Raw genomic sequence first — 25,334 nt, 5'->3', positions numbered from 1 at the left:
GTGAAACAATTTAAAAATATTTTTGTTCTTGGAAATTTTATTTTCTGAAGATAATAAATATCATTGTGTTCCTGATCTTGTATTGGATGTGTTATTTTATGTAGCATTTTGTTTCATAGTATATATTTATCTTCTTTGGAAATACTCATTTTTCTGTCATTTGATTAGATAACACACTTCACATTTATTACTTAAAAACAAAGTGTGTATAAAGTATATGGGAAATCTTTGTGCTATCTTTGCAACATTTCTATAAATCTAAAACTATTGTCAAAGTTGATTTTTTTATAAGTTAATATATAGCAGTAAAAACACAAAATGAAATAATAGCCAAATGTCAGAGATTCTGAGCCTTTTTCACTTTCAGAGCTTCAGTAGTTCCAAGAGATGGCTTATTAAAGACACTAACTGCCTTACCAACAAGAATTATCCAAAATCAAAATAGTGGTAGTATTATTAAGTATTATAATAATAATCATCTTTGGTGCGAAAGATCTCAATCTTATTTAAAGTGTAAATAAGTACATCTTTAGGTATTTTTTATGGTCATTGATCTATAGCAAAAATGTAGTATGTTTGCTGTGTAAATGCAGTTTCAGATAAGTCCCTTGTAGGGGAGGGGATATCAGCTGTGATTACCACATCACAGTGCACTTCCCCTCTCCTAAAAAATGAACATCAATGGAAACATCATACAAAATAGGATTCTGGGGGAAACTACAGGTATTACACTAAGACTTTCATAATTCTAAATAAGCAGCCTAACGGGTTAGTATAATAAGGTAGCACCTTTCCAAGTATCTAGGATTTAGTAATACAATATTTTTTAGTAGGAGATTTGAAAGTTTATTTTACTATTGTCACTTCAGTTTATCTTTATGTTAAAGTAGTTTTCTAGACTCCTTTAAAATTTTGTAGTAGTTTCTATTCTTATTATATTCAATAGGGAACCTGCCCTTTTTTGTTCAGAGTTCTCTGATTTATTTACTCTTTAAGTGTCTCTAACATAGCATCCCACTGCACTTGGAAATTATTGGGACATTGCATAGCCTTGTGCCTATAAAGGTCTTAGAGTTAATTTGATCTGGTTTGGAATTCCAGTCCTACCACTTGCTAGCTGTGTAACTGGGCAGTTTATTTAACCGTTCTGAGCTTCTGTTTACTCATCTGTAACACTGAATATGATAGTAATACTAACTTGAGATGTTTTACAATAATTGAAAAAATAACAATGCATGGGTAGCTGGTATGTGATCTTGGCTATTCATAGTGTTATTTCATATTTCTTTGAGATAATAAATCAAGGAACAAGTTAAAAAACAAACGAATATCTGCATGAGAGGCTTATTTATTCTATCTAGCCTTATTTCGGGTTTTAAATATACTACAAAATTCCATGCAGAGGAATTTAATAATTTATATTGTATTGTGTGAGAAGCCTATGGGTGTGCCTTATTTTCCAGAATAATGTTTTCCTGATTAATTGAGTAATAACATGTACATTATAAAATTCATACAACTGATTAAATGTCCCAAAATAAATTTTGAAGTTCATACTTAATATATAAGCCAATTTTAACATTTTAAATGGACATAATTTTGTCTTCTACAGATCTACTTTACATTTAGATGCATCACACACGATGTTACAGAAATGGAAGCAAATGTCACAAGATTCAGAGTCTAGTCCTGCCTTTGTGACTCAAACAAGTTACTTAACCTTTCTGAGTTTTTATACTCCCTACATCTACTAAAATGGGAGAATAACAGCTCTCTTGACTATTTCAAAATGAATTTGAGGATCAGGTCGTAATTGGTGTCTTTCAATATTTGTAGAACTTTTATACTTTTCAGAATGATTTTTTTTATCGATCCCACGTCATTTTAATTTTATGAAAACCCTCTAAAGTAGGAATTATCGTGCTTATTATACAGAGTGTTACAGAGAAAGTTATAGTCAATGGCTGCTTGACGTAGCAGAAAGAGCATGTACTTTATAATGCAACCTACCATTTCCCTGGCCTTTTCCACCATTTACTGGCCTCACCCCTTTGTGGCTGTGTAATGGTGGGAAAATTGCTCAGCTGCTCAGAGCCTCATTTTCTCCACATAGAAACTGAGCATGTAGTAGGTGAATAACAAACGCTAGTTCTTCCTAATGGAGATATAATCATGTAATTCTATTATACTGGCCTGTTAAATACACAGGCTTATTTCTATCCCGGAGTAAATATTCTGCTTTAAAGCCAGATGCTTTAGACCTCTGTTTCTACCAGTTGTAAGGAGCTATCATGTGATGAAGGTATTGTTGAAAATGACTTATTGCTGTTTTTTTGTGTGTGTCAAAAGTCTTTGTTCATACTCAAATATGTGCTTTGGAGGGATCGATTTTTCTTCAATTTTTTGTTATTCTTCTAATCGTGTATATAATAAGATGAATATAACATTGTCCTTGTCTTCTAGGAACCTACCTACTATTTGTGCAAGAGACAAGTTAACAAATAATTTCCACATGACATGAGAGTAGTTACATTAGAAGTATATTCAGCGCAGAGCATCTCATTGCTTCTGACCATTCAAGTTTCACAATACATCTGAGTGTTGTCTTATATTATTTGACCATTAGTATAATCTAAAGCATGACTTGATATATTTTCATTTTACTGGTAATCTTAAATAGAATAGCATACTTTGGATTACCTTGATGAGCCCTTTTCTAACCATACTAATGTGTGACTACAGGGCCTATATTCTATTTGTGTTTTTTGCTTTTGTTTTGTTGTTATTGTTTTTTTTTTTTTTTTTTTTGGTTTTGCTTTTGTGTTTATTTTTTATTATTTTCAAATCCTTTCATACAATGTATACATAAAAGCATTTTCTAAACTACTTATTTTGGCCTGTTTTTAAATAACTGGATCTTAGAATTCTTTTAATATAGTTTTTAAAAATGTAAAATCTGAAATTGTGTGAGGATACAGCAATGTGTTTTAGCAGCAATCTCTCCAGAGGCATTTATTAATGAAATAGAATAGTAACAGTTGGATGAGCAAAATTGTATTTTTGTCTTGCTATTGATACTTAGGTCATATTCTTTAGGGGTTTGTTAGTTCCTCTTTCTGGAATATCTCTGCCCCTTTACTACACACCCCCACATCTCTAAGTGAATTGTAGGACTACATTGTTGTCCAAGTTGAAACATACACAATGGTATATATTGTTAGAAACCACTATGGTTTACAATATATTTTATTTTATTTTACTTCACTGGGCCCTCATGCACTTTTCCTAGGTAAAGGCATATGTTGTTGTTTCTATAAATGGAAAAAATGAGTTTCAATAACACTTGTGATTTACCTGTACAGTCAAAGTCACTGAATGGCTGAGTGATTTAGAGAGAGACCTAGAACCAAGTCTTTTGATAAATATCACTTGAAGCAAAATGTAGAGAAGGGTCTTTCTTATTTTGAAATAACTTTCATGCCGTGGCCAGGTAAGTCAGTTGGTTAGAACGTTGTCCCTATATGCCAAGGTTACAGGTTTGATCCTAGTCAGGTCACATATGAGAATTCAGCCACTGAATACATAAATAAGTGGGACAACAAACAAACAGAGTCTCTCTTTCTCTCCCCACTTTCCTCTCCCTCTCTAACCCTCCTCCCTCACCCCACTTCTTCCCTTCTTCCCTCTCTCCCTCCCTGTCTTCCTCTCTCTCTAAAAGTTAATAAAATAAGAATACTACTGTATTTTTCACTCCATAAGATGCACTTTTCCCCCCAAAAAGCGGGGAGGGGGTATCTGTGCATCTTATGGAGCAAATATTGTCATACATCATGATGTGTATTACCTGACCTGTCAACAGTGGCAACAGCTGTTAGAAGAGGAAGCAAAACCCCTGGGCACGCTTAAATGTCCCACTTTATAGATGAATCTAAGGGCGACTGGTCAGTATGAAGATAGCGAAGAAAGTGGTATCAGTGATTGTGAACAACTGAGCTTCACAAATTCTAACACTAGCAATGATGAGTTCTTGGAGTTCCCAGAAAACTAGACGAGTACTTGAGCCTTAAAGTCTCTCCTCATTTGTTAATGACAGTGATGATGGTTCTTAATACCACTGTTGACTGCTGTTCACTTTACACGGTTGAAATATTATTGTTATGTTTTATTAAATATTTTAGTACTTAGTTCAGATTTTTTTTTGTTTGTTTGTTTTCCTCCTCTAAACCTAGGTGCATCTTATATAGTGTGAAAAATATGGTAAATAATTTTCACACAGATTTTTTTCAAGACTTATTATTGTTTGATTTCCTCAACAAAGCTGGTAATTCCATGTTACCTATTTTACCCACCGTCCTGGTTATGAATTTGTTACTGTTTTTATTTTAGTGCTCTTTACCTCAACTATCTGAAAGTTTGTACTTTTCTGTGGCCAAATTTTTCTGAATCTCTTCCTTCAGAAATAGCCTGCCCTTTAATGTTGGTGCTAGGGCATTATGTCTTTCAGAGAGGTAAATTATACCCTCCAAGCCCATTCAAATTGTGCCACCCCATTCACTTGCATTTCCAGTTCCTCCAAATTTGGAAGCTATAGAGTACTACTTTGTTAGATACCATTTCTATATTTTATAATACAAGAATTTAGAAAATCTCAAGTTAGTAATGGCATAATTTATTCCAGAGTAAATGTTTTAATTCTCTGCCTGCTAACATAATCTTAAATATTTGTATAATTTTAGGTGCCTAAACTTGAGGCAATCAAATCATTCCTTGGGCTTTTTTAATACAGGCTCTTATTTTGGACCATATTTTGTGATATGTATTTTTCAAATTACTAGGTTTTCTTATCCTCATGTTAGTTTTGAATGAATTTCTTGCTTAATCCTCTGTGGGAATATTTGTGGTTTTTTCCCATTTCAGGTTCTTTATTCCCATAGTTTTTCTTGAGCTGTGATCATTCACTCATGTTTATTTTAAGGTATATCTACAAATAAGCTTATACATATATCACTTATCTATGTTCTTGAAGTCAATGTTACAAATTATTTTTACTAGTTTGTATTCTTCATTCTGAATTGAACTTTATTTTTTATTTTTTATTTTTACTTTTTGGTTTTTCACTTACAGTTGTCCCATTTTTCCCCCATTGCTCTTCCCCACCCAGCCCACCCCTTCTCCCACAATCATATCCCTCCCCGTTGTCCATGTCCATGAGTCATTTATACACGTTCCTTGACTAAACCCTTCCCTTACTTATCCCCCTTCTCTCCCTCCCCCCTCCCCCCTATTGACTGCTATTCTGCTCCTTGTCCTATTTAGTTCGTTTGTTTGTGTTGTTCTTTAGTTTCCTGTATTAGGTGATATCATATGGTATTTTTATTTCTTTGCCTGGCTTATTTCACTAAGCATAATTCTCTCTAGTTCCATCCATGTTGTCACAAATGGCAGGAGTTCCTTCTTTCTTTCTGCTGCATAGTATTCCATTGTGTAAATGTACCACTGTTTTTTGATCCACTCATCTACAGATGGGCACTTAGGCTGTTTCCAGCACTTAGCTATTGTAAACAGCACTGCTATGAACATAGGGGTGCATAAGTTCTTTTGAATTAGGGTTTTAGGATTTTTCGGGTATAATCCTAGCAGTGGAATCGCTGGTTCAAAAGGCAGTTCCATTTTTAGTTTTTTGAGGTAATTCCATACTGTTTTCCACAGTGGCTGCACCAATCTGCATTCCCACCAACAGTGCACTAGGGTTCCCGTTTCTCCACATCCTCACCAGCACTGTTGTTTGTTGTTTGTTGATGATGGCCAGCCTGACAGGTGTAAAGTGGTATCTCATTGTGGTTTTTATTTGCATCTCTCTTATGGCTAATGATGTTGAGCATCTTTTCATGTCCGCTTCGGAGAAGTGTTTATTCAGGTCCTTTGCCCATTTTTAAATTGGGTTGTTTGTTTTCTTGATGTTTACTCGTATAAGCTCTTTATATATTTTGGAGATCAGTCCCCTGTCTGTGATATCATTGGAAAATATGTTTTCCCATATGGTTGGTTTCCTTTTCATCTTGCTGATCTTTTCTTTTGCTGAGCAGAAACTCTTTAGTATGACGTAGTCCCAATTGTTTATTTTTCCCTTTACTTCTCTTGCCTTAGGAGATGTATCCATGAAAATATTGCTCCGTGGGATATCTGAAATTTTCCTGCCTATGTTTTCCTCTAGGACTTTTATGGTGTCACGGCTTATATTTAAGTCTTTGATCCATCTTGTGTTTATTCTCATGTGTGGTATAAGTTGGTGGTCTAGTTTCATTTTTTTGCACGTCCCTGTCTAATTCTCCCAGCACCATTTGTTAAAGAGACTCTTCTCACTCCATTTTATGTTCCTTCCTCCTTTATCAAGGATTAGTTGACCATAGAGGCCTGGGTTTATTTCTGGACTCTCTATTCTGTTCCACTGATCTATATGTCTGTTCTTATGCCAGTACCAGACTGTTTTGATCACAGTGGCTTTGTAGTATTGTTTGATGTCTGGTATTGTTATTTCTCCTGCTGTGTTCTGTCTCAAGATTGCTTCTGCTATTCGGGTTCTTTTTTGGTTCCATATGAATTTTTGGAGTATTTGTTTTAGGTCTGTGAAATATGTCATTGGTGTTTTAATAGGGATTGCATTGAATCTGTACATTGCTTTGGGTGGTATGGCCATTTTGATGATGTTGATTCTTCCCATCCAAGAACATGGTATTTACTTTCATCTATTAGTATCTTCCTTAATTTCTTTATTCAATGTTACGTAATTTTCCGAGTACAGGTCTTTTATCTCTTTGGTTAAGTTTACTCCTAGGTACTTTATTTTTTTTGTTGTTGTTGTTGCTATAGTAAATGGTATTTTCTTTTTTGTTTCCGTCTCTGATACTTTATTGTTGGTGTACAGAAATGCCTTAGATTTCTGTACATTTATTTTGTATCCTGCTACTTTGCCAAATTCACTTATTATATTGAGGAGTCTTTTAGTGGAGTTTATAGGATTTTCTATGTATACTATCATGTCATCTGCATATAATGATAGTTTTGCTTCTTTCCCAATTTGGTTGCCTTTCATTTCTTTTTCTTGTCTGATTGCTGTGGCTAGGACTTCCAACACTATGTTGAATAGGAGTGGAGACAGTGGATATTCTTGTCTAGTTCCTGATTTCAGGGGGAATGCTTTCAGTTTTTGTCCATTGAGTATGATCTTGGCTTCGGGCTTCTCATACATAGCCTTAATTATGTTAAGGTATGCTCCCTCTATTCCCATTTTGCTGAGTGTTTTCATCATAAATGGGTGTTGTACTTTATCAAATGCTTTTTCTGCATCTATAGATATGATCATGTGATTTTTGTCTTTCATTTTGTTTAGGTGATGTATTATATTTATTGATTTGCAAATATTAAACCATCCTTGCTCCCTGGGATGAATCCCACTTGATCATGGTGTATGATCTTTTTGATGTATTGCTGGATCCTGTTTGCCAGTATTTTGTTGAGGATTTTAGCATCTATGTTCATCAGTGATATTGGCCTGTAGTTTTCTTTCTTTGTTGCATCTTGACCTGGTTTTGGAATTAGGGTAATACTGGCTTCATAGAAAGAGTTTGGGATTTTCCCCTCTTCTTGGATTTTTTGGAATAGTTCAAGGAGGGTAGGAGTTAGTTCTTCCCTAAATGTTTTGTAAAATTTGCCTGCGAAGCCATCCGGTCCAGGGCTTTTGTGTGCCGGGTGATTTTTGATTACTGTTTCAATTTCCTTCTTTGTTATTGGTCTGTTGAGACGTTCTAGTTCTTCTTGATTCAATTTTGAAAGGTTATATGTTTCTAGAAATTTGTCCATTTCTTCTAGGTTGTCAAATTTCTTGCCATACAGTTGTTCGTAATAATTTCTTATAATTCTTTGTATTTCTGTTGTATCAGTTGTGATTTCTCCTTTTTCGTTTCTGATTTTATTTATTTGGGTCCTCTCTCTTTTTTTCTTGATGAGCCTGGCTAGAGGCTTGTCGATTTTGTTTATTTTTTCAAAGAACCAGCTCCTAGTTTCGTTGATCTTTTGAATTGTTTGTTTGATCTCTATGTCATTTAATTCTGCTCTGATCTTGATGATTTCCTTCCTTCTTCTTGCCCTAGGCTTTGTTTGTTGTTGTTCTCGTTCTTGTAGCTGTAGAGTTGGATTTTTTATTTGAGATTCTGAGATTCTTCTATTCTTTTCAGATAAGCCTGTATTGCTATGAATTTCCCTCTTAGGACTGCTTTTGCTGTGTCCCATAGGTCTTGGGCTGTTGTGTGTTCATTATCATAAGTTTCCAGAAATTTCTTGATTTCTTCTTTGATATCATTGTTAACCCATTCGTTATTTAATAGCATGTTATTCATTCTCCATGAGTTGGGATATCTTTGATTTTTTTCCTCTGAGGTTGATTTTTTGTTTCAAGGCATTGTGGTCTGAAAAGATGCTTGATATGATTTCAATTATCTTGAATTTGTTGAGGCTTGTTTTGTGTCCTATTATGTGGTCTATCTTTGAAACTGTCCCATGTGCATTTGAAAAGAGTGTATATTTTGCTTCTTTGGGGTGAAAAGTTCCATATATATCAGTTGAGTCCATGTGGTATAGTGTATTGTTCAATGTCTGTATATCCTTGGTGTTTCTTTGCTTCGAAGATCTGTCTATTATTGATAATGGAGTGTTAAAGTCCCCCACTATGAGTGTGTTGTTGTTAATATCCTTCTGGTGGTCTTCTAGTATTTGCTTTATGTATTTGGGTGCTCCTATGTTGGTGCATATATGTTTATCAATGTTATATCTTCTTGATGGATTGTTCCTTTAAGTATTATGAAATGTCCTTCTTTGTCTCTTTTTATTGCCCTTGCTTTGAAATCCTTTTTGTCTAATATGAGGACTGCTACCCCAGCTTTTTTTTCATGTCCATTTGCTTGGAATACTTTTTTTATATCCCTTTACTTTCAGTCTATGTTTTGAGGTGTGTTTCTTGTAGACAGCAACTATGTGGGTCCCGTTTTCTTGTCCATTCCATTACCCTATGTCTTTTAATTGGAGTATTTAATCCATTTACATTTAAGGTTATTATTGACATGTATTTATTCATTTCCCTTTATACCTGTGTTCCTCTCCTCTTTTCTTCTTCTTTTTTCTTAAAACATTCCCTTTATCATTTCTTGCAATGCTGGTTTGGTGGAGATGTATTCTTTTAGTCTTCCTTTGTCTGGGAAACTCCTTATTTCACCTTCCATTTTGAATGAGAGCCTTGCTGGGTAGAGTAGCCTTGGTTGTAGGCCTTTGTTTTTCATTGCTTGGAATATTTTTGACCATTCCCTCTGGCTTGTAGTGTTTCTGTTGAGAAATCGGTTGATATCCTTATCGGAGCTCCCTTGTATATTATTTGCTGTTTTTCTCTTGCTGCTTTCAGGATTCTCTCTTTATCTTTGAATGTTGCCATTTTAATTATGATGTGCCTTGGAGGGGTTTTTTAGGGTTCCTCTTCATTTGGAACTCTCTGTGCTTCCTGAACTTGCATAACTTTTTCTCTCATCAGGTTGGGAAAATTTTCTGTCATTATTTCTCCTATCAGCTTTTCTATTCCTCATTCCTCTTCTCCCTCTTTAATTCCAATGACTCTGTTGTTTTTCCTCATGCTATCCTGTAATTCCCTTACATCTTCTTCGTACTTTTTCAATCTTTTTTCATTTTGTTGTATTGTCTGGGAATTTTTTTCTACATTATCCTCTAGCCCACTGATCCGATCCTCTGCTTCGTTTAGTCTGCTTTTGATTGATTCTACTGTGTTTTTCAGTTCAGAGATTGTGTTCTTCATTTCTTCCTGGTTCTTGTTAATAGTTTCTATGTCCTTTTTTATGCTGGTGTAGTTCTCTGCACGTTCCCTGTAATTTTCTTGGAGCTGTTGGTAACTTCCTTGGAGGTTGTCATAGTTGTTTTTGAGGTTGTTGAGTATATAGAGCTTCTTCACCACCATTGTTTTGAATTCCATGTCTGACATTTGGGCTATGTCTATTCCATCTACCTCTCTTTCTGGGGATTCCTCTTTTCTTTTCATTGAGAGGTTGTTTCTGCGTCTTACCATGTTGGATTCTTCTTGTTTATTTTTTTGTTTTTTTGGGGGGTCGGGGTTTGTCTGCTTTGACTTCCCACCTTTGTGGTATGAGTTTCTTTATAGGAGACTTGGGGGGTTCAGTGGTGCAGTCTCTTTGATCTCCTGAGCCTGAAGTTCTTGGGGTACCCTTTATGTCGTTTGTTTATGCTGTCTGGTTATATTTCAGATGCTCTTTGGTAGGATTTTCCCTCTGGCTAGTGGATTGAGAGTCACTCTATCCACTTTGTCTTGAGTTCTTTTGTGGAGATGTCAGTTCAGCCTTTGTGTGTCGTCTTCTCTTTCTGCATCCACAGCTGGTCTAATGAGGCGGATCAGAGGTTCCTGTTCCTTGCAGCAGCGGTGTGCGCCTGCAGTGGCCGGCTTGGCGCGTTCCTTTGGCGCCTGTTGGAGCCGGCCGAGGTGATTTTGCGTGCGCAAGGCAGCCTGAGTGCTAGCCTCAGGCCTGCCGAGCCACGCTCCAGGAGTTGGTCTCTTGCCTCTTGGAGCGGGGCCCCGACACTTGTGCACAGTGGAAGTGAGCGTCTGTGAGTCGCTGCCACCTGCCGTTCCCGCACCCACTTGGGCGGGCATGAGCAGAGCCTGAGCAAGTGGTCTGCGCTCCGGCCAGGAGCCCACTGGAGCTGGCCAGGGGTGTCTGCACGCGGTCTTCTGCATGCCCAGCGAGCCTTCCCTGCGCCCGTTGGGGCACTGATCTTATGTCTGTTGGGGTGTGTCCAAGGGGCACCTGGACACATGGCCCTGCACACCTGGGCCAGTGAATGAGGGCACTTCCCTATGCGTGCCTTCACAACCCAAGGGGAGGGTTGGGGAGTGGGCAAGCGCACTTCTGCGCCTGCGCTCCTCAAGAATGTCCTACCACCCCCAAACTTTCATCCCCTCTCTGCAGTTCACAAGAGAAAAATATAAAGGAAAATTACATTCTCACTTACACAGCAGTACGCTGTCTCCTGTCCTTCAGCACCAATGCCACCTGGTCTAGTCCTGTCCCTGCCAGATGGCAGAGATCCGCTCTCCTCCCGACTCCTCTCTGGGGAAGCCTGTGGTCGCCAAAAAGCCTTTGTGTACTTCCAGCTGCAGTTCAGGCAGCCGCCCCAATCAGGAATCCCATTTCATCCCTTTTTCTTCCGCCATCCTCACCAAACAGGTTGTTCCGAGATGGTTTTTCTCTAATCCAGCAGTTCCAAGGCTCGACTCCTGCCAGTGTCCAGCTGCTCACTGAGATGTTCTGTCTGCAAGTAGTCCAAACTACAGACAGGTCTCGGGAGCCTGAGAGTGCAGCCTCCCCTCACTCCTCCGCCATCTTCCTGTCTTGAACTGAACTTCAAATTGAAATTAATTTTATGGTGTGCATGCTAATAGTTTAGTAGCAATTCTAAGTAACAACGGCCTTAGTTATTAATCTCTTATAAATTGAGTGCTTGATTTAATCTAGTTTTTCTTGCTTTATTTACTTTATTATGAAAAATTTCCCAAAATACTGAAATATAGAGGAAGTAGTATAGTGAACTCCTTTGCATACTCATCTCCCACTACAACAATTCATCAGCTAGTCTCCTATACGATCTATAGCTGCTCCCACTTCTAACTCAGTGGTTTTATTTTTAAGTAAATTTACCCCTTTATATCACTTTTTACATATATTTCAATATCACGTAGTCTTTTTATATGACTAGAATAAAAAATGATCTTCTGTACAGTGATGAGTTGGTGCTCAGTGAGCAGCGAGCATTGTAATAATTTTGTTATAAATTAGATTTCAATTAAAACCAACTTTTCCCACTGTATCCTTGGTAATAAATGGGGAGAGGTAACCAAATGACTTTCTTGCCTTCTTTTTAAGAATGTAGCTTATTTTGTAACTTTAAATAGCCTTGTTCTTTCTTGCCCTCTTCTGCAATAGCTTAAACATAATAAGGTGAAGTTGTGCCATTGATTTATTTTTTTAATTAAGTGAAATACTGTCAATTTGAGGTATTTTAATAGGTCATTGGGAAATGAATATTTTCAAATATTCATAAAATCTCATCTGTAAGTTGACTAGCTTTGCTTCAATAGAAATCTTACAAATAGTATATTTGATTTTCACTGAATCATTCATTCAAAGATAAACTATAACATTCAAAAGTAGAGCTGCACATAAAGGTTAATGTCACACTTCTGTATAGTAAAGTATTACCTACTCTTTTTAACTTGTTGCTTCATGTAGACCAAATGCATACTGTATAATTATTTAACCATGATTATTGTCTTTAAGCATTTTATTATATGATCATCCATATCTAGTACTTTGCTGAAAATAATGTAAAGCATTTGAACTCTGAATATATACTTTTTAGGAAAGCCCATACACTGGGAAGAAAATTGTTATTTTGTATATAATGTTTCTTTCATACAGCTTTTATATATTATTTTATATTGATTGGAGTAGAACTGTTAACATTTATAAACATATCTGCTAACAGTTGTTTAAAGGATAGTCATCTTTTTTTCTGTGAAAATGTCATTTGATTTGGTACCTCTGTACTTTTAAATATGTAGAAGAAAGATAATTTTTAGGGGAATCACGTCAGTTTTCTGGTATATTCCTGATACGTTCTATATTTTTCATTTGGCATTAACTGCATTTTATTCTTCAGATTTTATTTCACCTACATAATGATTATTTTCCATCTTAAATAGAAAACCAAGCCTTTTTCAATCCAAACTCAACTAGATTCTTTTTTTTTTTTTTTTTTTTTTGCTTTGGTTTTGCGTTTTTTGTTTGGTTTGGTTTGGTTTTGGTTTTTATTTCTGTAACCATTGGTATTTTTTGAGTTGTCTAGAATAACAGTTGGAAAGCAATAATTGCAACTGAAAATAATTGGGGGCTTCTACATTAACTGCATGTTTCCAGTTTTCTAAAAGTTTATAATTGATTTCTTTATATGGTAGATTTTTTTCACGTTCAAACAATTCAGTATGGGGAAGAATTTTTTTTTCTGGGTAGTAAAATGATTGGGATTTTCATGGAATCCTTGAGAACAGAAAAGCTAATGATTTCTGAGCAATTCAGGAAGAGTTGTTTGTCATACTAAAAAATATTTTTGGACTTTTTAAGAAGGCTGGTGAACTTCTTTGCAAATCTTAAGAAAATTGTCTGTTTTCACAGAAATAATTTCTTTCCATTTGTTGCTGGAAACCGAGTACATTGTTTAATATATGCAAAGCTCACATAAAATTATAATTTAAGAAACAGCAAATCTTTCATCTAACGTGTGTATATTAATATGTAATGTGTCAATATTCCTCTTAAGCTAACACATTTACAATTCTTTCTTTAAGGCAAACCCTCCTCCAGTACTGATCAACACAGATAGTTTGGAAACACCAACTTATGTAAGTTCCATTTCATCCCCACATTTAAATAATTCTGCTTTTCCTGTTCAGTTTTTGATATAGATATAAAGATCACAGCATTATTTTCTCTCATATATTGTACTTAAAATGTTCTATCACTGAGCTGCAGTTGTTAAAGTGAAGCAATACTGTCCTTTTTTGGTCATTTATTTTCCTCATACTAATGCAAAGCAGAAATGTTGAAATAGAAATTTATGGTTTTGTTTTTAAATTAAAATTATTAACTTTCACCAAAAGCTATTTCTGACCAGTGGTCACTAACACAATGCCATATGGTCAAAGAGTCATTTTCGAAGTCTAATTGAGTGACTTAACTTTTAACAACCAGGTTTATTTGTATATTCACATACTATGTAACTTTAAGTCGATTGGTACTTTTCTCTAAACTTACTTTGTTAAAAAGCCTTCTTTCCCTTAAAGATAAATAGACAGAACAGCAGAATCTGATCTAACATACTTCACCCCAAAAGGAAGATGTCTTTGGAGATGTTTGAGTAGAAGTAGTGCCTGTGCATTTATTAAATCAAATGACACATACTTTCATAAGCTGTAAAAATCCTTTTCCTTTATTTTTAAACTGAAATGATTTCAGGTTGTTATACTTTAAAATATTTTATTTGGTTTTATATTCTTTTGTATTTATATGAATATGGATATATCAGATATTTGGGGATTTTGGAAAACCTCAAATAATACTTAAACAGAAATGCTCGTCTTCACTTTTTTTTCAGTTTCTAGTCAGTGTTACCTTTCACACTGATACAGAGTGCTTAAGCTGAATTTTGTTTGTGCGTTTGTCTATATTATCTTCACATTTCATTCTCCTTCATGTGTTCTCCTTATTGACTTATGTTTTGTGTAGGGGCAGAGTCAGTGATTAAATATTTTGATTTTTAAACCCTTTCAACTAAAATATTAATATATAAAGATTAACAGAAAACAATAATATCAACAAAGAAAAATACATATGCATTTTAAAGGAAATGTCAGCAAATTGAAAGCAATATAAGCATACTAAGCAGCAAACATAGAGTAAAAGTTGTATGATTTCCAGTTTGTATGACGTAGCATTCATAAATATTTTCCCTGCTAAATAAGGTATGTTGGGGGTCTCCAAGAGCAATCACTACCCACTTTGGGAGACTTGCTAGGACTCACAAGATCAGTGTAAGATTTATTACAGCTATGTAGTAAATCAGGATCTGTAGTCAGATCGTGACTGTATGTCTAGAGGAATCCATGTTTACCTTATATTTCCTTCCTCTGATGAGGTGTCACACAGAGTACTCCTACCCCTAGCAATAAATGCAGCAACATGTGGGGAGAGTTTCTGCCTAGGGAAACTCATTATGGACTCAATGCAAAAGTTTTTTATGGCAGGTTGGTCAGCTCGGCACCCTCTGTCCAGCACATACCAAATTCCCAGGCTCCCAGAAGGGGAAAGCAGGTGTGTTGTGTCTATAAAATAACCACAGTAAATTATTGCCCTTTCAGTTAAGAGAATGGTGTGTAGGTACCCAAAATCAATTTCCCAAATATCTGCTAAGACCTTTCTAGAGATAGCCTTACGCCTGATATGTTAACCCTTTGCTGGATATAAAGCAATAAGATAAATTCTATTTCCTCAAGCAAGATTTATCAAGAGTGTGCTACTTTATCAAACTTCAAGAACATAGTGAGAAATGTTTGGGTAGTAGCTATTCTCTATGGCCCTTACTTCATGGAAGCAAAAACCATGTGTTTTGTTAGGGTAAAACAACCTTAATGTTTAGGAAACAGGAATTTAATTTTGAAACTTAAAATGTATTGCAGAATGGTTTTTGAACTTACTTATTATTCCTTTGTTAATTCTCTGATCACTTAATACCAGCTATGTATTGATTAATAAAAATAAGAAAAATTACAGCTGCTACCTTAGTACACATCTTTTTCCTGTCTATAGTCATTCGTCGGCAGCCATCCGTCTCGAGAGACGATGGTGTAGCTTCTTAAGAGTCTATCTGCACCGCCGAGAATGGCTGTGCAGTCCGACTCGGGAGTGACACGGTATCTGTCTCCTCCCGTGTTGAATCGACATCTTGCGATGTCGCTGGAGTGTCCTCTCCAGTGAAGCTGAAGCTACAGAGCCTGGGCAGGGTGATATGGAGGGTCTGCTGTTGCCCATGCAGCAGACCCCCCCTCTCTTCGCAGCTGAAGGGTCCAAGGGAAAGACGGAGTCAATACAGCTTGGCTTCAGGTGCGCCGCAGGAGTTTCCGGTGTTGACTACAACGTCGAACCGCCTTAGGGACTCCGGCTCCGGATTTTCTGTCGGGGTTTACTCCCTTAGCCTTTCCCCTGAAGAGGTATGCCGCAAGGCAGCGGAGGTTTTTTGGAGTCAGAGTTTTCCTTCTCTGATGTGCCCTGACTGGAAGATCGAACCAGCGACACTTAGCTCGCGGGCCGACGCTCAATCCACTGAGCCAAACCAGCCAGGGTATATATATGTATATATATATATATACATATATATATATAATAATTATTAAGACAGTTTTGGAATAAATTCTGTTAGAAATGAATGTAAATGTGTACTTTAAATCTATTTAGGATGTGTTAACACATCCTATAGTCATTACACTTCCCCAAATTAAGTAATTAATTGAACAGATTATACATGCACATTGTGCAAAATTCAAAAGATACAAAAGGATATCCAGTGAAAAGTAAATCAGTCTTCCACCTCTGCTTCCAGTCTTCTAGTTTCCCTTGACTAAAGCAGAAAGTGTTAGTAGTGTCATATATGTCTGTCTATAAACATTCTCTGCATATGCATGCATACATGTGTTGTTTCTAAATATTTACCATGAAAGACCAATGCCCTACTGATAATTTTTGTATAAATATGTTTTATATATATATATATATATATATATATATATATATACAAGTATATAATCAGAACATACTGATATACATAGATTGCTCAAAGAGTGTTTCAGTTTTTAGATTTGATCATTATTGACAAATTGCACTAAATAGAGTTTTACCCATTCATATTTCAACAAAAAGTATCAATTTTTTTACCCTATACTGTCAACCAGCACAGTGTGGTAACAAACTTTTTGATCTTTTGTTAGCATGTTTAAACTGTATTAACTCATTGGTTTAATCTGCATTTCTGTTTATAGCTCAATTTTCTCTACCTTTTCACTTTAAAAAGTTTTATGTTGAGATATTTACATACCACAAAATATATCTTTTTAAAGTATGCTAGTCAGTGGTTTTTAGGTTATTCGCAGTACTGTGCCATCACCACCACTTTGTTATTCCAGAATATTTCATCACCCTATAAAAAAAAAACAACCCATACCCATTAGCAGTTACTCCCCACTCTGCACTTCTCTCAGCCCCTTACAACCAATAATCTACCTTCTGTCTTTATGGATTTGTCTATTCTGGACCATTCGTATAAATAGAATCATACAATATCTAGCCTTTTGTGTCTGGCTTCTTTCACTTAACATGTTTTCAAGGTTCATGCATGTTGTAGCATGTGTCAGAACTTTGTTTCTTTTATGGCAAAATAATATTCCATTATGTGTATATACCACATTTTGTTTATTCTTCCTTCTGTTGATTTTGAGTCCCTGCTTTCTCATTTTCTAGTGGTGGAATTGCTGCACCATATATACTTAGGGTTTTGAGGAACCACCTGTTTTCCATAGCAGTTGCACCATTTACATCCCGCCATCAATATATAAGGGTTTTAATTTCTCCACATTCTCACTAATCATATTATTCCTCATCAACAATGTTTTGGACTTTTTAAAAAATTATAGCCATCCTAGTGAGTATGAAGTGATACCTCATTGTAGCTTTGATTTGCATATACTTAGTGACTAATGTTGAGCATCTTTTCATGGGCTTATTGGCTATTTGTATATCTTCTTCGGAGGAATGTCTATTCTGATCCTTTACCCATTTTTTGATTGGGTTATTATCTTTTATTAGTAATTTATGAGTTCTTTATACATTATAGATATGTCATTTACCATATATATGATTACACAAATTTTCTCCTGTTTTGTGGATTGTCTTTTTACATTTGATACTCTCCTTTGAAGCACAAAAGTCACGTGTGTGTGTGTGTGTGTGTTCACTTATGCTTTTAATGTCACATCTAAGAAACCATTGCCTAATCCAGGATCACATGGACTTACACTTATGTTTTTTCCTAAGAGTTTTATTGTTCTAGCTCTTATTTTTACGTATTTGATCCATCTTAGTTCTTTTGCATGTGGGTATCCAATTGTCTCATCACCGTTAGCTGGAAAAACAATTCTTTCTATAATGAATGGTCTTCACACCCTTGTTGAAAATCAATTAATCACAAATATATGTTTATTTCTAAACTTTAGTTCTGTTGATCCACGTATATTCTTCTACTAGTATTCTTGATTACAGTAATTTTGTAATAAGTTTTGAAATCAGAAAATGTAAGTCCTCTAACTGTTAAAGTTTGTTTTTGCTATTTTGGGTTCTTTGAATTTCCATATGAATTTTAGGATCAGCTTATCAATTTCTGCACAAACAAAAGAGACACCTGGGATTTTGATAGGGATTAAGTGGAATGTGTAGGTAAATTTCGGGAGTATTGCCATCTCATCAGTATTAAGTCTTCTAAACCATTGACATAAAATGTCTTTCTGTTTACAATACATCTTTCATTTTGTTCAATAACGTTTTGTTATTTTCAGTGTACAGCTCTTTAACACTTCTTTTGTTAAAATTATTCATGTTTTCTCCTTTTAATGCTAATATAAATGGAATTGTTTTTTAATTTTATTTATGGGTTTTTCATTGCTTGTGTATGACAGCGTAACAGATTTTGGGGTATTGATCAATCCTTTGACTGTACTAAACTTATTTATTAGCTCTGATAGTTTTTTTGTGTGAATTCCTTTTGATTTTCAACATAAGGGCATGTCATCTGCAAGTTTATATAGTTTTTACTCCTTCCCTTTATGTCAGGATGCCTTTTAATTATTTTTCTTGCCTAATTGCACTGACTAGAAACCTCCATTATAATGGTTAATAAAAGTGGCAGGAGCAGACATCGTTATCCTTGTTTTGTATCTGATCCTTGGGTGAAAGCTTTCAGTCTTTTTTTTTTTTTTAAGTATATTTTATTGATTATATTGTTACTATTAAGTATTATGTATTATATTCAATTTTCACTGTTAATAGATGTTATAATTTCATTGGCCTTGGGTTGATTTTCTCTTCATGCATTCCTGTTCTTTCCTTAAATAGTAAAAATGTTAAGGGAAGGCAAAATTAAAGACAAAAATTCTAGAGTTCTTATTGGTTCTAGTAACAAATGGAAATATTTGTTGAAATAATTCCCATCTGTTCTTTTGCCTTTATTTTCCTTAAGACAGATTGCGAACAGTGAAGGTTAGGAAAATTTATTCAATTTGACTTTGGTAGTTTTCTTACATACTAAAAGCTTCAGTTTCTCCACATGTAGCATAATTGATAAATACAGTATTTAAAAATCAACCAAAATGGCTATTATTTAGGAAAAAATGGTTAATACTTTGTATTTAGTTATATTAATTTTTCATTAGGAAGAATTTTATTACCTTTTACTGTTATAGACTCTGACGTTTTTAATTGCCTGAGGTTATGTGTTACTATGAACCATAAATCATATGAATGTTAATAGATAAAATATTGAATTTTAATATATTACTCTATAGTTAAGGTGTTACTGAAATGAACCTAAACAATAGGAAATAATGAGGCTTTTAAAAATCTTCCTTTGGATAAGTGTTATATCAATTACGTAATAGGATTTGTCTGTACTGTTTGGATACATTAGTGTAGCTGATTAGAAAAGTAAAATCTTTGAGCCAATAAGGGACTGAAGCTATCTGTGTCATAAATTGCTCTATGCTTCTTTATGGCACTTTTATACTCATAATTAAAGCAAATTGTATTAAAAAGAAAAAAATTATAGAACTTTAGAAGTTAAGCAATAAATGCTATTGCAATATATTAGCAAGAACCAGTTGGAAGTATTAGTTCATTAACTGTCAATAAAAATATGAAACATCTAGCAATCAGCTTAATAGGAAATGGATAGTTTGTAGTAAGAAAACTATAAAACCTTACTGGTGGCTTAAAAGAATACCTGAGCAAGTAGAGGGCAGATCTCATTGCTGAGCAGAAATATAATGTAGAGATCACCATTTTCCTGAGATATATTCATTCTGTAGTCATTTTGTCTAAAGATGGATCTCTCTAATTTTGTTCCCACCTTATTATGTCTCACTATATTCTGTTAGTTGAGAGTAATAAGCCCATTAGCCAAGCATTTCTTTCCTATTGTAAGCTACATTTTGTAAAGATACTATGAAAAGAAAACTAAGCAAATAAACTACTTTTTAGTTTTTGCTGGAAACCATATTGCTTTTGGAAATATTACACTATTGTTTTTCCCCCCACTTTACTGTTAATGAAGTGGTACTTGTAATTTGTGTTTTGAGTATTGTACTCTTGGCATTTAGAAGCCCTGTTTCAAAGTGTTTAATGTTGTAATTGAATTGTCTCTGTATATGAAATTATCAGACAGCTTCCAGTTATTGAGGGCTTAGGAATAAGTAATATGGAGTCTACATAACCTTCTCACTGTTCACCTTTTTGTAATCACTCTATACTCTGTGCTACCTAGAATTCTCACCAAATATTAGTACATCATGATGTGGCATTAAATAAGAACATTTACTAAGTATCTACCTTTTGAAAAGGCTTAATGGTGAAAATCTCAAATTCCTTAAAGCAGAACAAATAAGTCACAATACAAAACCTTTATATATTAACATCAAAAGGACCATATATAAGCACACTCACTTGGAAATGTTTTTCTAGAATAAATTTCAGACTACTATATTTAGAAATGAGCACATAAACAAAAATAGAGCCCAGTGTAGCAGTTTTAGGATTTTGCCAAAGCTAGGAAAATTTATTAACTTGAATGGATATTTTTTTAAAATAGAAGAGAGTAATAAGCATAAATGAATTAGGCATTCAACTCGAGCAACGTCTTAAATAGTCTAAAGAAAGAATAAAGAACTGATTAAAAACAAAAGCAGAAAGTAATAGCATAGAATGTAATAGATTAATCAATGAAGACTATATCTTTGACAAAGACTGATAGACTTTTAGCAAGGCTGAGCAAGAAAAAATAAAGATGGTACAAATAACCTTTAGAATAAGAAATCCAGTGTAGCTGCTGATATGGATTTTTTTTTTTTTTTTTTACTCAGAAAAAGGACTTCCAGTCGACTTGGCAGGATATGCATATTATATAACCCTCCTGAACTCTATAGATGCATAGAAATCATAATTTATACACACACACACATTTATAACATAATCTCAGAAACGAGAAGAAAATATCTTTAGGTGAGAAAGGAGAGAAAACAAGGTAGCAATTGGGTTTGAATTCCTTACAGCCATAAGAAGTAAGAACCCAAAAAATTAGTAGATAGGTTTCAGAAGACTCCTAGCCAATGAATTGGACTTGAATTTGGGTAGTATGGTGAGGAAAGCAAGGTAACTTACCTTGTTTTATTATTCTGTTATTTTATTATTGTGTTGCTATATAATAAACTAGCCTGAAACTTAGTAACTTAAAATACAGTTCATTATTTGTCCTGATTTTCTGTGTTAGGGATGGTTCTGCTCCACATGGTGTTGGCTGGGACATTGGAAAAGGCTGGAAGATCCAAAATAGCCTTCTTCACATGCTGGCAGTTGGTGCTTCTTGCTGATTAGGGAATGCAGCTTGGGACTTTTGGCCAAGGGTTTTGGTTCTCCTTTATTTGAATCTCCTCATAGACTGAACTTCTTCACTTTATAGGTGCTGGGTTCTAAGGCAGTGTTCCTAACACAGATGCGAACACTACAGGGCATCACGTGACCTAGCTTCAGAACCAACACATCATTTATGTCACACTTTTTTTAACAAAAGTCATTAGGACCTAGATCCAGGGGCAGTGGAAATCGCAACATCTCTTGATGGTAGGTCAGTTTAGTCAGATTGCAAAAGAGCATGTAGTATAGTATGGAAGGTGGTAAGAATCTAGAGAAATGCAATTTATCACAATTCCTATTTGACTTACTAGATTGAGTACTTTGCCCAGCTTCTGTCAGCAGAAATGTTAATGCAATGATTTGAATCCAAGTTAATCTGATTCCAAGGACAACTCATCATTCACCAGTGGCCCTCATTGTGGGAATTGACTTCTAGGAGGAAATAGGGAATAAAATTGGAAGGAATAAGAGAAAGTAGTTGGTCTATAAAATGTGAGCAAGAACTTGAATGGTAAATCAGATTTGGGCATGAAATATGTAAGTGAAACGTGACGAAGGAAGCACTAAAGTAACAGATGCAGAGGTGGAAACTTGCAATACATGTAAAGGGAAAAGCAAATAATTCAAATTTGATTGTATGTATATAAGGCTCATGAAGAGGTGAGATATATGTGTGAGGAATGAAGCTGAGTGATAGATTGGGATAAGTTCATGCAGAGCCTTATATGAGTTTCTGAAAGTTCTAGAGGAAGTCTTTTATTAGATATGAGCTCCAAAAAAGATCTGCATAAAACACATCAGAATGATTTGAGCAATGGAGAATACTAATCTAAGTGATTGGGTAGATTACATTGGCAGTAGTCCTGAGGGGATTAACAAAGGCTTGAACCAAGTAATAGAAATGAGAATAATAGGTGATGGCTTTCAGAAACACTGAAGTTATTTAAATCAGTAAGAACTGGCAACTAATTAAGATGTGATGATCAAAGCAGAGAAGTCAGATTGATAACATTACAAGCTGAATATACCCTTGCTGTATTTGAAAGTCATAATACCGTAAAGTCATTAATCACATTGTACTCTTCCATTCCTTGAAAATTTTCCCTAAAATTACTAAAATGAAGCTATATTATATGATTGCTGTCACATTTAACAGGTTTTCATTAATAAATCTGCAAAAATTATGTCTTACCATTTCAAATTTTACACTAAATTTCTATGCTACTTTTCCCCCCCTCCCATTAGGTTAATGGCACTGATGCAGATTATGAATATGAAGAAATCACACTTGAAAGGGTAAAAACTATTAATTATATTGTTTTTTATGCATAAATCTGTTGCTTTAAAGAACTCTTTAAATATACAGTACTGCTCTTTCATATAGAATCCAAGAGAATAGATCTTTCTAAAACAGATGTATGGTGGGGAGGTTAGGGGGTGGAGGAAATGAGCAAAAAGGAGAAAGGACTCATGGACATGGACAGCACTGTGTGGTGACTGCTGGGGGTTGGGGGGTATAAGGGAACTAAATGATACTGGAAAAAATTACAATAAAGATTTAAAAAAGAGCCCTGGCTGGCGTGGCTCAGTGGATTGGGTGCCATCCTGCAAACCAAAGGGTCGCCGGTTTGATTCCCAGTCAGGGCATGTGCCTGAGTCGGAGGCCTATGAGAGACAACCGATCACACTAATGTTTCCTTCCCTCTCTTTCCTCATCTCTTTCCCACTCTCTTCCCCTCTCTCTAAAAATAAATAAATAAAGTTATAAAAAATTATGAAAAAAAGAAAATAAAAAAATGAAATCAATTAAAGGTAGCACACCAAGAGTGTTAACTAAATGGGGGAAAATATCATAAGCATTTGTAACATTAAATACATATGTTGTTTTAATAAGTTTTTAAATTAAATTTTTTTAAAAACCTGTAATATTTCTTTTATAAGTTCACATGTCATAAAATTAGCCATGATATTTTCAGAACATGTTGCTTTTCTTTAGTAATGTTTTTTAAATGAACTTTTTACTTCAAATAATATTAGATTTATGGAAGAGTTATACAGAGTTCCCATTATCCTGAACTCAGTTTCACCTATAGTTAACATCTTACATTACTAGAATACATTTGTTTCAACTAATGAACCAATATTAATAAAATTATTATTAACTAAAGTCTACACTTCATTTGAATTTTCTTAGCTTTGATGTGTTTTTCTTCCAGGATCTTATCCAGGATACCACATTATATTTAGTTATCCTGTCTCCTTAGGCTATTTTAGACTGATACTTTCTCAGATTTTTCAGTTTTTAATTTAATTTTTATTTTAATTTATTTTTCATATAATAAAATCTTATTTATTTTAAATATGTATTTAGTAACGTGGTCATTGTATCAATATTCTTATCTAGCAAAATAACAACCATATTTCTTATTGACAAAACCCATTGTAAACTTATGTACTCCCCCAGTAGAAAATAACTTAAGGGTACAATTCAGATGTGTAAATTTTCTTGTTATATTTTCCCCTGAAGAATATCTGCATTCAATTGATGCTGTATTTTAGTAGAACCACCTTGTATGACCAGCATTTTGGGGAAATGAAGTGTTCCATGCAAGTGAATTTCCTGAGTAACTGAAAATCTACATGTATACAGGGTAGGGCAAAAGCAGGCTTACAGCTCTTTGTATGGAAAATAATACAATAATTAATAAATAATACAAAAATAAACTGTTTCATATTCTCACAACTATAAATCTACTTTTACCCTACCCTGTATTTAAGATTAAAAGTCTTAGATAATTAGATTTGCTTATGTTTGAAACCAGAATAGACGAATGAAAATAGACCTTTAAGAGCGTCTTTTGCATGTATAATGGTTATTTATTGCCTATTGCCTGAATTTGGGTCACCTGTTGAGGTGAGGCAGATGACTAACTTACAAGTAAGCATAGTATTATTGTATTATACTTAATGTAGTATTTTGTTGTTGGGGTATTTCCCAGCTTTATTTAACATATAATTGTATGTATAATTGTAACTTTTTATCTTACTCATTTTTTATTCTTCCCTTTTAAATTCCTTTATTTAGTCAAGACTGTACGTTGTATTTTCACTGATTAAAGAACTTACATGTACTAGGAATTAAGGAAATGTTAAAAGGTACAAATTAAAACCAGAAGATGTATAAGTTCCTGAGACCTAATGCACAGCATAGTGATTATAGTAAATGATACTATACTATATACTTCAGAATTGCTACAAAACTAGATCTTTAATTTTTTAAAAAGAAATGTTAGATACAGCTACAGTGGTAGTCAATTGCAATATATAAATTATCAACACATTGTACACCTTAAACTTAGTTATATGTAAATTATATCTTAATTTATTAAAAAGCAAATTAAAAAAGAACTTGAGTGACTTAATTACTTGATAACCTCACACAACCTATTGATACTATTACTGCGAGTCTGGTAACTTGAAGAGCTTAAACTGAAAAAAATGTTTTAATAACAGAATTTTAAGACATAGTAGATTAACTGTTTAAGTATTTAATACTAACAGTTAAATAGTAGGTTCAGATATGTTCACATATTTGAGTTGCTGAAAGTCAGAGTCAGAACATTGCAAAATAGATTTTTTAAATACCATTGTTTAGAATAATTATCTTGAGAGACTTTTTGTAGCAGTAGAATCCTTTCTTTGAAGAAAATATTATTCAGAAATACAGTAGGTAAAACAAGCAAAAAGTAGCATTGCTTTGACAAATTGACTTTGCTATCAAGAAAACTCACCATTGTTAAGTTCTCAGGTTGGACTTTCAGTATTAAAAAACGCCCTTTGCTAGTCAGGGGTCCTGGTTAAACAAGTCAAGGATGATGGCAGCTGCTACTTAGCAGATGAAATGTTGTCATTTTAAAATAAGCT

The 25,334-nt window shown here is 34.4% G+C and overlaps 1 protein-coding gene across 12 annotated transcripts in view; it reads left to right on the top strand.

The window, feature by feature from the left end:
• The window catches only part of DLG1 (discs large MAGUK scaffold protein 1), a 311,643-nt gene that overhangs the window by 150,314 nt on the left and 135,995 nt on the right, over positions 1 to 25,334 (top strand). For all 12 annotated transcript variants that reach the window (XM_090278549.1, XM_090278460.1, XM_090278531.1 and 9 more), the window contains 2 exons: positions 13,475 to 13,528; positions 22,656 to 22,706. In XM_090278549.1, coding sequence (XP_090134675.1) covers positions 13,475 to 13,528; positions 22,656 to 22,706 — 105 coding nt within the window. The remainder of the gene's footprint in view (positions 1 to 13,474; positions 13,529 to 22,655; positions 22,707 to 25,334) is intronic.

This window comes from Furipterus horrens, unplaced genomic scaffold (assembly GCF_987537825.1).
Source record: "Furipterus horrens unplaced genomic scaffold, mFurHor1.1.pri manual_scaffold_1, whole genome shotgun sequence".
NCBI classification, from domain to species: domain Eukaryota; kingdom Metazoa; phylum Chordata; class Mammalia; order Chiroptera; family Furipteridae; genus Furipterus; species Furipterus horrens.
This window is presented reverse-complemented; position numbering and strand designations above follow the sequence as displayed.